At 44.7% G+C, this 16,686-nt stretch overlaps 1 protein-coding gene across 1 annotated transcript; it reads left to right on the top strand.

The window, feature by feature from the left end:
• The first annotated feature begins 9,731 nt into the window (after positions 1-9,731).
• On the top strand, positions 9,732-13,760 carry LOC136493372 (pentatricopeptide repeat-containing protein At2g20540-like). Its single transcript, XM_066489448.1, is given in 4 exon segments — positions 9,732-11,767; positions 11,769-12,559; positions 12,646-12,922; positions 13,592-13,760. Coding segments are annotated over 2 exon segments (1,644 nt in total). The 5' UTR covers positions 9,732-10,624; the 3' UTR covers positions 12,270-12,559; positions 12,646-12,922; positions 13,592-13,760.
• The last annotated feature ends 2,926 nt before the right edge of the window (positions 13,761-16,686 follow it).

The raw sequence follows: 16,686 nt of genomic DNA, 5'->3' as shown, positions 1-16,686 counted from the left end.
ATCAAATTGACCACATCGTAGGCCAATATATGCGACCGAGAAGTCCCCTGCTTTGTGGCCGTACCAATGAGACGAAAGATAGGCTTTACGGTAAAATTAAAGGCAAAATGTGCACCAACTAAACAGGCAGAGAGAAAGGTCCAAGAAACATAGAAGTTGCTGCAATTTTGGCGTGGTTACCTCTCCAAGCTAAACGGAGCTGCCCTAACATTTTTTTCCTTTTTGCTGTAGAAGAGGCAGGGACCAGAGAAATTGCAACTGTGAACATGAATTTTCAAAACAAACTCTTTTTTTTTAAACTATGCAGTACAAAAAGGACAACCATCTAAAGGCAGATACACGTGGAGGGGAGAAAAAAAATGAGCGTTAATATGCTATATAATAAAAAATGACTCAAAAACAATTCCCTATATTATTCACTTCATGGGCAACTCTGAATGATGCTGTGATTCATGTTCGGGAGCCGTGCGTAGCTAGCTGGACACCTCTATTTGCAATCGGGAGAAGACACTGACTTAAGGCCCTATACAACACCAGATCATGTAAACTGTAGTCAACAATAATGAAACCATATATAGTCTGCAAGCATGTAAGTGCCTGTAAGGCAGCCATTTCATAAGCAGCCGAAGATTCCATGGCAGAATTTGACCAGAAAAAATGTTTTTGTGGCCTGCCATGACAGAATAATGTAGGCAACTCGAGCTCGATGCCATATATATGGGACCCGTCATCAAGAATTTGATGTATATCGGATATATATGGGAGGCCACAGTGTTGACCAACTACATGCAAGATAGAACGACACGAGACTCGGATAGTGAACGTCGCAAGTAGATGCTGTCAGCAAACTGGAAAAGGTATTTGGCCTCAAAGAATTGCGCTGTCAATTTGATTCCAATAAATCAGAAAACTAATTTGAGGGGAAAAAACAAATTCCTTTTTTCTTTGGGTTCCTTTGTGAAAAAAAGTTTGTTTAGTAAACATTGGAAAATATTTTGTTCTTCCATTCGGAAAATTATCTTGTCTGGTACAAAAGAGAAATTTAAACAAAAAACAAACAACAGCATTAGCCATACTTGCAGAGGAACTTATCACTTGCAGATGTACAATGTAACAAGGAGGCAAGAAGCGTGACTGAGGAACACAGTGTAGAATAACTGAACGAACCTGATTAGGAGTCGTCAGCACACTGTATAGTGCCCGGTACAGAGATCGGCACGTCACGGCCCGAAGGAAGCACAGCACGAACAAACGTCGATTCCTAGGATTAGGAACAACCATAATCTAGCAGCACATTCAAGAACAAACGATGAAGAACAGCAAAAAAGAAAGGATGCATACCTTGTAATGATGCAAGGCCAACGGACCGGATCAATAGAAGACCAACATTTGGTATAAGACAAAGTAAAAACAAGAAGAAAGAAGGAAATCAGTCATTTTGATTCATGAATCACTACCATCAGTTGAGGTTGTACATGATGTTACTAATGGAACACGAAGAGCATGCAACAAGAGTGGCAACTGAGATTCACAGACCAGATTCTCTGAACTTATCGGGACCAATCTGATCAGAAGGCACGAGCAGACGTATAAGTAACAGATGCAGAAGGTACGACGAGACTATTTGAGGCAAAGCAGTAACATGACAGAGCAGACCCTGCAATGGACAGGAACCAGACATTCACTAAACCCACAAGCATAACATCAGATCGCATAAATGACAACAAACCAGGTTGTGTGAAGCTATGGCATAGGTAATTTCAACAAACCTAGTGCTCTATGAGAGGGGCTGCAGATTTGAACAATAGTATTTTCTTGTTCCGGACATAACTTGTTCAGCTCATTGAGGACAAATAAAACATGATGAAGCTCTTAACCTATCAAATCGCTGCACATTCAATTTCCTTTTTCCCTTTTCTTTGCTATCTAATTGAAAATATGGTATCTGAACACTGGTTAGGAGTCCAGCTGTGTTTGTGGCATAACACTAACATGTACAACAGGGAAAAAATAGAAAACCATAAGGTGTCAAAGTGTTAATACTTTCATATGGCTGTGTAAGAATCAAATTTAAGCATAACAAATACCGTTCTCTGTCGTGAGGCAGATATATCAGATAAGAAAGAACCACTATGTTTTCTATTGTTTAAAAAGGTTTGAACGGAGAAAGATTGCTGGAAATGTACCTTTTTAACATGATCACTAATCCACAGGCAGAGGAAACTTGATTATCATGGTGTGGCATACAGATTTCATCTAACCAAAACATACAGGGCAATAAAAGAAACCAGTAACACAGGTTGGGAAAAAATGTTAATACATTGCATAATAAAAATTTGTAAAGTGTTGGCTGTGTTTAGATCAATGGTCTTTGGTCTACTATTTTCTACATTCCTCAGAAATCAGCAGGATTAAAATGCATATGAATATATTAGATGATGACAAAATTTGCAGGTTACCCTGAAAGCTGAATGTATAAATCATGGAAGCAGTAAAACTCCAGTTAAATGCATAATATTGAGAGCACGTAGAAAAAGTTATAATGGACATTGTCAGGTAGGTACACATCTAGAGCACATAGAAAAGGAAGGTTGAGACTTAAATAGCTTCTAAATAAATCCAATCTTAGACAATGTACAAAGTCATCCAGTGTTGGATGTAAACACTGTCATATGAAAGGAAAGCATTCTAGAATTCTTTGATGATAAACTTTTTTTAAAATATTACTGCTACATAACGGTACGGTGCTGACAAAACCGAAAGAATGGTAAATTGAGAATTGGTACCTTTATCTGAAATCTGCCAGAAGATGTACAAATGATACAGTGCGCTGGCTGAAGAAGCAAAGATACCCATATAAAATCTTATCAATACACTATGTCCTAATCCAAGGAACAAGAACATACAGAGGAAAAATAAAAAGGAGCTGCTACTAATCAAACTAAATTCTGGACCAACTGCGCATGAGCATGTCCAAATTGATAAGTTCCATACGCTTCCGTTATTCCGTTTCCATAAAGTAAACAGATACATGATTTGAAGCCTATCATCGTTTTTATAATTGGAGAAAGGTCTATTGCAGTAGGAGACAGGAGAGAACTTACTCATGAAACATCACAAATTAATGTAAGGATCATTGCCTCCAGGAGTACAGGGTAGGATCACAAGAAATCATTCTAGCATTAATCATCACACGTGCACTCCTGCAATAGACGAAGGACTGATTTGTTTAAATTTAATTTGCTAGCACCACATGAAAAACAATCAGAAGAAGCATATCACTTTTTTATCACAACCTAATGGTACCTAGGGTAATGTACTCAGCCAAATTGACTCTAGAGGAAGTTGTACAAAATATATCAACACTCTTGCAGACCTAAATGTAACAACATGCTGTGAAAAAAAATAGTGTTCTATGAAAATAGGTAAAATAATTATGGCTGTGCATGCTTACAAATATTAGTTTATGGATGGACACTATCTTATCTGTTAATGTCAATTGATATGGATCATTCATTATAATTCTCGAGGAAGAAAAGAGTGAATACGCTATGAAGTCCCTTGATTGTAATGGAAGAGTAGATATGGTACATTTCAGATAAAGACTTTCAGGTAAAGACTTTTTCAGCTAAAGTAAGGAGAAAAGACTTTTTCAATGACCTATGCACAGAAAATGATCCTAGCAGCAGATAAGATACAGTTAAATTGTTGGGGAGCATAAAAGGGCTTGAATATTGTGACGAGGACGCAAATTCTATCCCTTTCCTGCAATTACCTGCATTACTTCATGAGTGAAGTGTAGAAACAAAACGAATTGCAGAAACAAGCATAATGAAAGTGGAGATAATACAAATAAGCATTGAATTGGGAACTGTAGATGCCTTGGACTAAATTGGAAAAATTCCTATAGCTGTGTTACCTCAGATGCTGATGACCTTAGAGCCTGAGCAACAGGTAACTTACATATGGGATTAAGCATGGTGACAAAATTTTGGTTATTTCATTTCTCAGCAGGGGAAGCCTCCACTGTTAGATGAGATGAGACTGAATTTTTTGAACTAAGTATGGACACCATGCATTGAAACGAAACATTCCTTATTACATATGAGGCATGGAGCAAGTTGCCAACCTGTAAATCAATTGCCTTGTGCTTGTCATCGTTGCCTCAGTTTTCTCCACGACCACCTTTTAGGCTGCACTGTTTTCATCTGACATCATATCTTAAAAGGAGGAGGGTCAGTCGAAAATGATAGAAAATGAAAAGTAGCAGGCTATCAGAAAAATTAGTTTGAAAAGGCTCTGAACCAATTAATCGAAGGAACTATCCTATCATAATGGATTACAATGGGAATACATGAAAAAGAAAAATGGATTATCTTACAAGCTAAATTAAACAAACTTCATAGTACTGTGTATAGTATGAAAATCCCCAAATAAGTGCAACTACTATATATATATATATATATATAGAGAGAGAGAGAGAGAGCCTTTCTAGAATATGTCCACTTATTGCTGAGTGTTAAACAGGCCCAGTGCTTTGCAAACTATGCACTGCACACATTAAAAATGATCACATAAATGAACACATAAGAAACAGTTACATGAATTAGGCAGAACAAATGAAATCATGTATTCAGCGTGTTCGCTGGTTGGTTTCTGGGCTGGTTTGGGCTGGCTGGTGCTGGTTTGTTGTGAGAGGAAAACACTGTTGGCTGGTTGAATAAGCCTGGCTGAAACCAACAAGCGAACGGGGTGATTAACTCGTGCTATAACAAAATGGAGCGAGGTCAACGCTTTACACTAATCATTTTAGGTCTTATTGGGTTGCACATCCCATAGTGTAATAAAAAAAATTGTACATGAACTGTAATGAACCTACCTCAATGTGTAATCAAAGTTTCAAAATCCATAAACATGGGAACACAGCTACAACCAAAAAAATTGGCAGATATTTAGGTACATAGAGAACAAAGAATTGAATCTGAAATAAAAGCAGAGAAATTGAATAGTTGATTTTTTTTCGAACCATGCCAACAGGGAAGCGAGGCCAGGTACTTTAATTAATTATCCATTTTACCAATCCTACAATGCTCATGCAAATAAGGTATTTTCATGACTCCTTTTGCATATGAAAGTGGCAGGTACTGAAATGGCAAGAAAATCATCAGTGACACACACTCGAGATAATATTTTTTTCCAGGTCCATTGATTCTTCTTGGAGCCTCTGATCGTAGCTGCGACACAATATGCATCTACAGAAAGATGTGCTTGTTGCAGAACGTTGTACGGGGGACAACAACCCTGATTGGGTAAAAAAAGGGCGTACCCAGTGCAGAGAGCTCCCGCTCTGTGCGGGGTCTAGGGAAGGGTGTCAGTGGCAAGCCTTACCCTTGCCTGTGCAATGCGAGGAGACCGCGACTCGAACCCGGGACCTTCCGGTCACAGGCGGTAAGACTCTACCGCTTGACTATAAAAAAGACAATCCTCCATTTCAAATTCATGGAAGCCTATGGAATTCGGATGTAGCGGTAGACTGCTATCAAATTGAAGTTAAAATATGTACCTCTCTACTCAGGACAAATTGAAATTTAAACTGAATCAGGTATCTAACTCACTGGGAAAAGAGGCATGAGGCTGAGAAGGAAGGGGATCACATATGAATAGGCACGAACCCAGGGTTGAATAGACAGCAATAGGTATGGCTAAAAAATTTGAAATAAATCAATTGCATAATATCAAATATCAAAACAAATGTGAAAGAAGCAAATCTAACCATGCAACGTAATCATAGCCTGACATATGAAAGGTTGGTAAATTTGGGGGGTGTTAAATGCACAACAACGGAGAAATATTTTAGGATAAAAATGCCAGTAGCATGAACCTGACGTGGGAGGAGAAAGGTTTCAGATAACAGTCATAATGTGGCTGCAGACATAGAGGGTGACCTTTTTTTATCATAGATACTTACAGGAAACTGGGGAAGAAGCACACTTACATTCATGGCATAAAATTTTAGAAACAAGCGGCAAGAAGAACAGATATTTATCAACTTTCTTCACATGGCAAGCTCGCTAGTAGTGTGTATAGTATAAACCCCCAAAAATGCAATAGATAGTTAACATGCAGCAATGACATATTCTAGCCAGGCTAAACATGTATGTATACCTGCAGCCCCATTGCTTTCCAAAGAAAGGAGATTTAGCACAACCTGTCCACACATTGAAAACAGTCACATAGATCAGGCACTAAGAACAGTCGCATAGATCAGACAGAATAAATGAAATCCTGTATTAACTCGTGGTAAAACAAATGGAGGCATATCTGGCAGAGCCAAACTCCCATAACCTTTTTCCCTGGGCCAGTTTGATATTTGCACAAACAAGGTCTATGCTGCGAGGTGTGACGTTCATCAAGATAGAGAAAGTGAGAGCAAGAGAGAGGGGAGCTGGGAGTTTACCTCGTCGTCCACGCAGCCTCCGCTGCTGTCGTCGGCGAGCGTATCCACGCGGGAGCAGGGCACCACTGCCGGGGATGGGGTCGGCGCTGGGCGGTCGCTACATCCAGCACAGGCAGTTAGGGTTTCCTGTAGCACATGAGCACACGCAGAGCAGAGGGAGGAGGCATCACCGGGGGGCAGTCACGCCTGCGGCCACTGGCTCGCCCACGGGCGGTGCCGCACCGCAGCCCGGCGCTCAGCCCGGCGACCCGGCAGCGCCTCGCGCCGTGAGCTGGCGGTGCGGGCACATCCGGCACCGCGCGACGCGAGGGGGAGAGGAGGAGGAGGAGGCCGGCCGCAGCCGCCGTGCCCGCCCACGCCGTCGCCGCCCTGTCCGCGTGGAGATCGAGAGGGAGAGGGAGAGGGAGAGACCGACGGGTGAGGGAGAGAAGAAGTTGGGAGAAGAATCTGGAACGAAAAGCGGAAGCCCGAGTATATATTTGACTCACCGGATTCAGACGAGAAGCCAGAGAAGCCGAGAAGAAGCAGCTGAGAAGCCTGATAAAGCACGAGAAGCCGCTTCCGGTGCGATCCGCTTCGAACGTTGTGGGCCGTTGATCGGCAGATGGGACGGCTGACGATATTTAGGACGACGTGGATGCGATTCCTGGCCGAGGAGTTGACGTAGTTTAAATTGTTAAAAATAAAAATTCATATTGTTCGAAGATAGATAAGAATGGCGCCAGGATTGCTACTTCCGTTTCAAATTATAATACATTTTGATTTTTCTATATACATTGCACTAGCTATATATATCTAAACGCGTAGTAAAATTTATATATATCTAGAAAAAGTAAAACGTTTTATAATTTAGAACGGATGAGCAACAAATATGCATGTTTATTTCACTGTTAGTCCAAATGAACCCGACATGAGAGCTTCCGTGACTAGACACACAGTATGCTAACTCATATGAGTTAGACTGTCTCCAACAAGAACGACCCAAAAACGATACCCATTCACTAATATAGGTCATCTACAGTGAAAAGTCACGGACCCAAATCTCTGCCTTCTCCAACAGAGCCCGAGCAACCACACCACCGCCCCCCGCTAGATCTGCTCCGCCGCCACCGACACCCCCTCCTCGCCTTCCTCCGGCGAGCTCCTCGTCGGAGCAGGGCCGAGCGCCACAACCGACCCGCCCGCCCACCCCAGACCCTGCTGCTCGCGACGGCGCTGCCAGGCGCCCGCGGGTTCTACCTCCCGGGGAGCTACCCGCACAAGTACAACCCCGGCGACTACCTCAACGTAGATCTGGATGGGAGGCGCCGCGGTTGAGCTGATGCCGATGGCGGCGAGGGCGCGGGGCTTGAAGCGGAGGAAGGAGGAGCGGCGGGCGGCGTGGCGGAGAGGAAGAGGGTGAGGACGTGCGGGCGAAAGAAGTAGGCGCTGCGGCAGGTGGGGCAGAGGTTCAGCGCCTGGTAGCCGCCGGCGGCGGTGGCGCCCGCGGTCGTCGGAGGGGGGCCCGGTGGGAGAATAGGATATCCATGTGCTCGGAGCAGCGGGGGCAGTGGGCCTCCGCACGGAAGCGGCGCGACTCGGGCTCGTCGGTGGAGGAGGAGCTGCCCCCGGAGCCCGAGGAGGAGGACTCCCACTTGCGTCGCTCCTGGAGGCGCCGGTGCGGCGGCGGGGTGGACGGAGCTCACGCCGAAGACCCCCTCAACTCCCCCTCTCTGCTATGCTTTTGCGTCGTCGCGAGAGACGACGCTTTTTTGCCTATCGATTCGCCAAGTGCCCAAAGTGGCTGCTTTGGATGCATCCTCCATTGGAGCGTAATTCTAAGACGCAAAACACTGTGCATAACGCATTTTGTGTTTGTGTCACTCTTTGCCTACGCCATTGGAGACAGTCTTATGTCCATTTGAACATTAAGTATAGATAAAAAGATGGTTCACTCATCTTGTGATAAGTCGGATAGTCAAACCATTTTACATTTGATGTTTACTCTCAGTCTTTCCCGTGCTCCTCCGCCTCACTCCACTAAAGAATTAAAGAATAGAGCCAAAGAATTTATGAGTGGAACTCTGTCAAATGCCCTGTAATACACTGGAGTGAGTAGTGCTAGCTAGCAAATACTAGCTGTCCATGTTTAAGCTTCTGTTCGGCTCGCTGGAATTTGGCTGTTACTGCTGATGCTAATTTATTGTGAGAGAAAAACTATTATTCCTTCGCTGGGATGTACTGTTGAAGTAGTGTTAAAAGACCATTTTTGCTAAGTTAGCACAGGTGCTAGGAAGAGGAAAGACCATTTTTGCTAAGAACTTAGCTTATCAAGTTTATATACGCTGAAGTATCTCTCAACTAACACATACTTTCTCTGTCCTAAAATAAGTGTCGCTATAGTATCCGTGTCGATCAAAATTTCTAAAATTTAACTAGATTTATAGAAAAATATTAACAACATTTGTATATCTAAATAAATTTATTATGAAAGTATATTTAACGATCTATCTAATGACACTAATTATGTACTATAAATATTAAATTTTTCTTGTATATATCAGGTTAAATGGCTAACGCCTGGACGTCCGATCCGGGCACTAGTGTCTGGACGGTGCCCACACAAAGAGCGAGCGAGCACACCAGCAGTGGCTCGCGTTGCCAGCCGCTTTCCACACAATTCTGATGTGCAACACTCGATCTACTTTGAAACATCCAGATACAATAGTTACAACATAAAAAAAAAAAGACAGATGAAACACTTGAAACAAGTGTCTGAAATACTTGTGGAAACGTCTAAAACACATTTGAAAACCATTATAAACATATGCAACATCCAGATAAAACACTTACAAACATACATATGAAACACATGAAAACAATTGAACATATGCTTGCAACATGCATGTATATGTAACATCAAGATCTACTTTTGCAACATTCAGATAAAACACTTGCAACATACATCTGGAATAGATGAAACATTTAGGACATACACTTCAAACATATGTGTATAGCTATTACAACATGTGCAACATCTCGATCTACTTTTGCAATATCGATATACAACAATTGCAACATACCTCTGAAACATCTGAAACACTTGAAACATACTCTTGCAACATGTTGTTTTCACCCTTCATCATCCGTACGACGCAACACAGCGGAGAAACGGACGATTCTGTAAATCTGCATCCTGGGCACCGTCATCGTCGTCGCTGCTGGGCGAGTCTCCCCAGCTTGGGGAGTTGCCCCTACCCGATCTCGTACGCATCAGTGCTGGAGACCATCGCCGAGGGAGGCAGTGGACCAGGCGCCATGGAGAGAGGGGGGGAGGCCGATTGGTTGCCGCTCCTAGCACGAGCTGCCGCCAGAGAGGAACGGAAGCGGGTGGGGGCGCGATGTAGAATGGAAACCACACATATCAGTCGGTGAGCATGGTGGAGAGGGAAGAAGCCGCGCGGCGGCGCTCAAGTGTGTTGGGGGGGAGGATGAAGGCAGGTGGGCGACCGAGCCCAATGAAGAATGCCGCGCCGGAGGGGTCGCCGTGGACCATGTCGTGGCGGCGAGGAGAGCTTGACGAGTGGAGAGTATGGTTTGGTCTTGTTTCTAGAGTGAATTGGTTGAACGATTCTTATGTAAGCGTGCGCAGTGGAATGTTGGGCTGTTTAAGTTGGTTCAGGCTAGCGTCGCGACCCACCAACGGAGACGTCCGGATGATCGGACGTCGTCCGAGCCTCCGGATGATGGGACCTCTGAGCCTAAGCATTTTCTGTTGGTTAAAGTTAAAAATATTTGACTACTTAAAAAGCGAGGACAATACTTATTTTTGAAGAGAGGGAGCAGGTGATATGTTCATTCATGTTTAGAAAATTTGTTATACCATACGCTGCTTGCTCCATGTATGCTGCCGTTTGATAAAAATGTATGATGCCGTCTGTTGTGTCTAAAAGATGTTCGAATGTCCTGTACAGTACGCTGCTGTCTGTATTATTTTTTTTACTTCACAAAAAACTGTGTTCTACCCATGTTTGTTTGTGTAACTGAAAACAAAAATACAAAAGAGTAGATTTGTCATTTGTTTAATGCCACACGCAAACCAAATGCCACGGAAAAGCTCCAAACACCACAGCACAACACCCGCCGGCCGATTCGGGGAACACCTTGCGGCTGTTGTCTGTTGATGCCATGGCGGCGCCGTCGCTGTGGCAGCTGGAGGACGCGGTCATCGCGAGGCTCCGCAGCTGCGCCACGTTCGGGGACCTCCTCCGAGCGCACGGCCTCACCGTGCGGCTGTGCCTCTCCCAGAGCAGCTACGTCGCCACCCAGATCGTGCACATCTGCAACGGCCACGGCCGCGCCGCGCACGCCGCGCGGGTTTTCGCCCAGGTCCCCGCCCCGAACCTCCACCTCCACAACGCCATGATCAAGGCCTACGCGCAGAACAACCTCCACCGCGACGCGGTCGAGGTCTACGTCCGCATGCTCAGGTGCCTCCCGCACCCTTCTTCGAGCGGTGGCTTCTCCGTCGGCGACCGGTTCACGTACCCGTTCCTCCTCAAGGCCTGCGGCGGTCTTGCGGTTTCTCAGCTCGGCAGGCAGGTGCACGCGCACGTGGCGAGGTCTGGGTGCGAGTCACACGCCATCGTACAGAACTCCCTGATCGAGATGTATACGCGCTGCGGGGATTTGCCGCTCGCACGCAAGGTGTTCGATGGAATGCGGGAGAAGGACGTGGTCTCCTGGAACACGCTCATCTCTGCGCACGCGAGAATGGGGCACATGAGGAAGGCAAGGGAATTGTTCCATTCGATGCCTGACAAGACGGTGGTTTCCTGGACCGCCTTGGTGTCTGGATACACCGCGGTTGGGGACTTCACAGGTGCAGTCGAGGTGTTCAGGCTGATGCAGATGGAAGGATTCGTACCAGATGACGTGAGCATCGTCGCGGTGCTGCCGGCCTGTGCCCAACTTGGTGCCCTGGAGCTTGGCCGGTGGATATATGCTTACTGCAACAAGCACGGCATGCTGGGAAAGATATACATTTGCAACGCGCTGATGGAGATGTACGCAAAGTGCGGGTGCATCGAGGAAGCCCTGCAGCTATTCCATGGCATGTCCGAGAAGGATGTCATCTCATGGAGCACAGCAATTGGTGGCCTCGCGGCACACGGGAGAGCATGCGAGGCTGTCAGGCTGTTTGAGGTGATGGATAGAGAAGGAAGGGTGATGCCAAATGGCATCACATTCGTGGGGCTCTTGTCGGCCTGCTCCCACGCTGGGCTCCTGGACGAAGGCCTGCGCTACTTCGATCGAATGAAGGAAGATTATGGCTGTGGAACCCGGCGTCGAGCACTACGGCTGCGTCGTCGACCTCCTCGGCCGGTCAGGTCGAATCCAACGCGCGCTCGACACCATACGAGGCATGCCGATCCCTCCAGATGGCAAGATATGGGGGTCGCTGCTCAGCGCGTGCCGCAGCCACGGCGACGTCGACACAGCCGCGGTGGCGGCCGAGCGGCTCGTTGAGCTGGAGCCAGGGGATGTGGGCAACCTTCTCATGCTGGCCAACGTGTATGCCGCTGCGGGCCGGTGGGGCGACGTGGCGAGTACGAGGAAGGAGATACGGAGACGGAGCACGAGGAAGACGCCTGGGTGCAGCATGATCGAGGCGGACAACGTGGTGCGTGAGTTCGTCGCCGGGGAGGACCTGGGGCCTGAGTTGGGAAGCATTGCTGCTGTACTGGATATCCTGGCGTCGCAGCTTGCCAATGATGAAGAATTAGTTGATTCAGATTGTGGGGGTGATGCGAATGTGTTTGGTAGTGGGTAGTACTGATACTATATTGGAAGAGGTGGTCCGATGGTGGAATACGAGAGGAGAATAGCATCAGGAAAAGAGCTTGCAGATGGCGATAGCTTTCAGGTGTTGTTCTGGTCTTTCACCAAAGGTTCATTTCCTGGGTAGCTTCCATCAATGCTGTGGTAAACAGTTTTCCCACCTTTTTAATGGTTCATACAGGCTGATACAATTCAACAATTACAAAGGCTCTATGAGGAATTGATTGAGAATGAAGAAGACTGCCAGCTGGATAGATATAAGTCATCTGAGAAATCAAGACGGTAAGAGCAGTTACAGTGCACTGAGGTGACATATTTTGTAATTTGTATATAGTGCATTATCTTAACCTTAATCTTTGATATCGAAGGAGTCGATGGCTATGGTCCCGTCTCATTACTCAGCCTTCTACCTATGCTTCAGTTAAGGGGCTTTACCTTTATGGTGGTGTCGGTACAGGGAAGACGATGCTTATGGACCTATTCTATGAACAGTTGTGAGTCTATCAGTTCTAGCCTTCTAGGATAAGATCTCTGTCACACCACTTTGTGATGGTGTTCCAAAGTTTTTTTTGAACGCAAGATGGTGTTCCAAAGTTTGGGTCTAGTAACAGCACAGCAGCTTATTGGCTCGTCACACTGATTGATGTATGGTTCTTGTTTTCTCTCACTTTATTACGTTTAAGTTTGTCTCAGCCTCAATATGTTCAGGCGACCATTTGTTCTGTGTTTGAACTTTATGAAACCTAAAAGTCAACATTCAGTGTGGTTGCCTTAAGGAGGTTTTATCATAGAATAGATCTGATCACATGCAGTAGTCCCTCATACTTAAAAAATATATACTTGAATGTAAACAACAGAAATATATTTTTCCTTCAATCAGCCTATTCGCTTGCTCGTAAACGATCGTAAATTTCCAGCCGGGAACAGTGTTTTTCTCTCACACCAAACCAGACAGCAGTAAATAATCCACGATACGATACGGCCTCCGAACAAGCTGGCTGAATTCTAAAATTCTCCGCCAACGGATTTTCCATCCTACAGCCTACATTTTCTTATCTTCAAATAATGAATGATTTTTTAGGTTATGTACGAGAACAAAGTAAGGCTGTTATGTACAGCCGAGGTTGGACTAGTAGAACTGTTTGAGATGGAACATTTGTTTATAAAGAATCAACAAGGCTCTGTTTGTTTCGCTGAAATTTGGTTTATGCTGCTGCTTGTGCTGATTTGTTGTGAGAGGAAAACATTGTTCGTTTGCCGAAAAAATACTGCTGAAATTTGGCTTATGCTGATTTTTTCTGATGCTGTGGGCAGTGATTCGCTAAAGCTCAGTGGAGGAGGTGGGGTGAATAAGGGAATGGAAGGCCATCCTCAGCGTGATGGGCAGTCACAAGGTGCAATCCTTTTTGTATTTTGTAGCTATCTTATATTGGATTAACGCTTTAATTCTTACATGAGGTGAATAACTTAATTTTGTGGCTGCTGGGATTATCCACTAGCTACACTATTGTTTTGGTACTTTAATTGATCTGTTGCTGCTAACGAATGCTATCTGTTATGAGCCCTCATCTGTGGTGATAAATGTATTGTTAAAGACTTGTTCGTCTGAAATCAATCAACCCTGTTTAATAAAGGATAAAAAACCACAGCCTTGCAACATTGTGGTTGTATTTTGTGTCGGGGCCTAATTTAGAGTGCCGTTTTTGTAGCTGTGTTATGACTTAGTGTTATATGATGTTAATATCTTGAGTTAGTCGAACAGTTCATGAGTATCGTGCAATCTTTGAATAAGAGGTTTTCTCCCACTTGTATTTTTCATGGCAGCGACCAGGCAGACCGTGAAACTAGTGCCCATCAATTGCAAAAAGTCGACGCAGATTCCATATAGATTCCTTTCACACCTTCCTCCAAATAAACGGGCTGAGCTGGTTTAGGTTGACTGGTGCTAGTTTGTTGTGAGAGAAAAACACTATTGACTGGTTGAATAAGTCTGGCTGGAACCAATAAACGAACAGGGTGAAAGAAGAGTATATATGTGCAGCTACGTGCAGTAGTATCATGGGCCAGTGTCGCAGTGTTTGTACGCGGCGACGGCACGCACATGGAAACAGCACATGTCGCGCGCGCTTGCTTCTCAGAAGGATCCATGGACTCCTCCTGACACATGGTGATGGTGTCATGCTCCCATCGGCCCTTCCCTTCTCCCTTGACCCTTGCGCGCGCGCCTGCGGCCTGCCCCTGCCTTGGTTTTGTCTTGTTTTCTTGCGAGGCAGGAATCATATCCAGCACGACATGGTGCGTCGTCCGAGTGCGCCGCTGCGGCTTGCCTGCGACCTCACGTGTTCTTCTGCGCCAACTTGTTTGATTTACTTTAATTCGTATATGTTGGAGTGAATTGAAATGTAATTTAGTTTAATTTTACTTTAATATATTTTAACACATGTGAATCGACATACATACATGCCCACCTCCATGGTCCCATTTCCGCAGGGCCTTGGCCGGTTGGCCCTTGGCGCACCGCTCCTAGCACCTGCGTCGAGGATTGCTGGTCCCTCCCCCTCAACCACATACTCGACTTCGAAGCAGTATTCGAAAGGAGAGGTATATACACTGATGGCACTGTTGAATATGCTTGCTTTACTTCGTCTCGAGAACCACACAATTTAGAAAAAGCTTTGCATGATAAAGATTCGTATGCAGAACCACGAAATTTAGAAAAAGCTTTGCATGATAAAGATTCGTATGGAGAACCACAAAATTGAGAAAAAGCTTTGCATGATAAAGATCCGTCAGGAGAACCACAAATGATAAGGATTGGGAAAAAAACGCTATGGATTTATAGTACATGGCTCTTATGAAAAAAACTAGTGCCGAGCGCAGGAACCGTGGACCGGCGACGCCCGTCCCAAACGGTCACATGAGGCGAAGCGCAGAAGACATGGCCGGTGGGGATTGGAGGGACGGTACAGAAACAGGAATCGGATCGCTGTGAAAGCGCGTATTTTAGGCAGGATATGGAGTTTCGCAGTCCTAATGGTGTATTATGATGGTTTCTATCCTCATTAAATGATTTGTCATGTAGGTAAAATATTGACATGGCAACGTAATTAATTAGGAAAGAGAGCAAAAATCATAGAAATGATTTCCTCAAGAAGAAATCAGATCTTCTCTTGACCCAATGCACCGAGAAACCATGAAATCGTCATTGGGGAGAAACCACTAGTTTCTAGCGGGCTCGTGCCGCACTCCCATTGGAGAAAGAAGATATAGTTGGGAGAGAGAAAGAGAAAATAATTATTACTCATAGAAACCATGGGTTAAAAAGCGGTACTTTTTTTGTGCGGTATCCTATATTATAGAAACTACTAGTTTTTTTCATTGGGACTGCCCTAAAACATGGTATTTAGTTCCAACTCGTCAAGCAAGAAATATCATAGATTGCAAACATATTAGGTCTATAAAATCAAAAGAAAGTCAGACGATAGTCTCGACGGATACAAGGCTTGATTTGCTAAAGGCTTGAAACAAAGATATGGTATAGATTATGAAGACACATTTAGTCCAGTTGTCAAATCAACTACCATTAGAACCGTGATGTCTATTGCTATCTCTAGAGGATGGACATTGTGCCATGTAGATGTTCAAATGCTTTCTTGCATGGTTTTCTAATGGAAGAAGTTTATATGAAACAACCGTCGATTATGAATGCCGGTCTACACCTAATTTTGTTTGCAAGCTAGATAAATAAAGCTTTGTATGGGTTAAAACAGGCGCCTAAAGCATGGTATTCAAGATTGAGAGGACAGTTATATGAAGGCCCTTTAACTTTTGCATAGTGTCGGCCTAATTAGTATCTGCATTTTTACTTTTGGCATGCTTGTTAGCTTGGTAGTGTCGACCTACTTATTCGGTATGAATGTATGGAACTCAAGTTGGATTCCTTTCAATCCGAGAGTACTGGCATTGTGCTTTCCTTATGTTTTCTAAGTGCGCAGTTTGGCTTTCTTTCAATGTAAATATGTGTGTCATATTATTCACCATCCAACTCAAATTGGCTTCCTTTTAATTTGATTACTGGCATTATGCTTTTCTTAGTTTTATAAGTGCACAGTTTCGCTTTGTTTCAATGCCAAACATTAAAATTGTGTGTCTTACTGTTCGTCACCGTATCATATGGAGGTCTCTAGGTGGTACTAGGAACCAGCCGCCGGTGATGATATTGTGCATTCACCGCCGCTTAGTTGCAAATTTTTCAATCCCGCGTTTGAACCCTCCCGCGCGAAACTGAATGAAAGTTCGATTCCCGTGTGTCGTAAAACTTACGCACAGAGCAAACAACCCCTACCCCAACATCCCCCCTCCCCTGTCGCCCCCCTCCCTCCCCCTACACACATAGATTTTCTTGTCCT

Source organism: Miscanthus floridulus, chromosome 11 (genome assembly GCF_019320115.1).
Source record: "Miscanthus floridulus cultivar M001 chromosome 11, ASM1932011v1, whole genome shotgun sequence".
Taxonomy (NCBI): Eukaryota; Viridiplantae; Streptophyta; class Magnoliopsida; order Poales; family Poaceae; genus Miscanthus; species Miscanthus floridulus.
The sequence above is the reverse complement of the archived record's forward strand: the minus strand, read 5'-3'. Positions and strand labels throughout refer to the sequence as shown.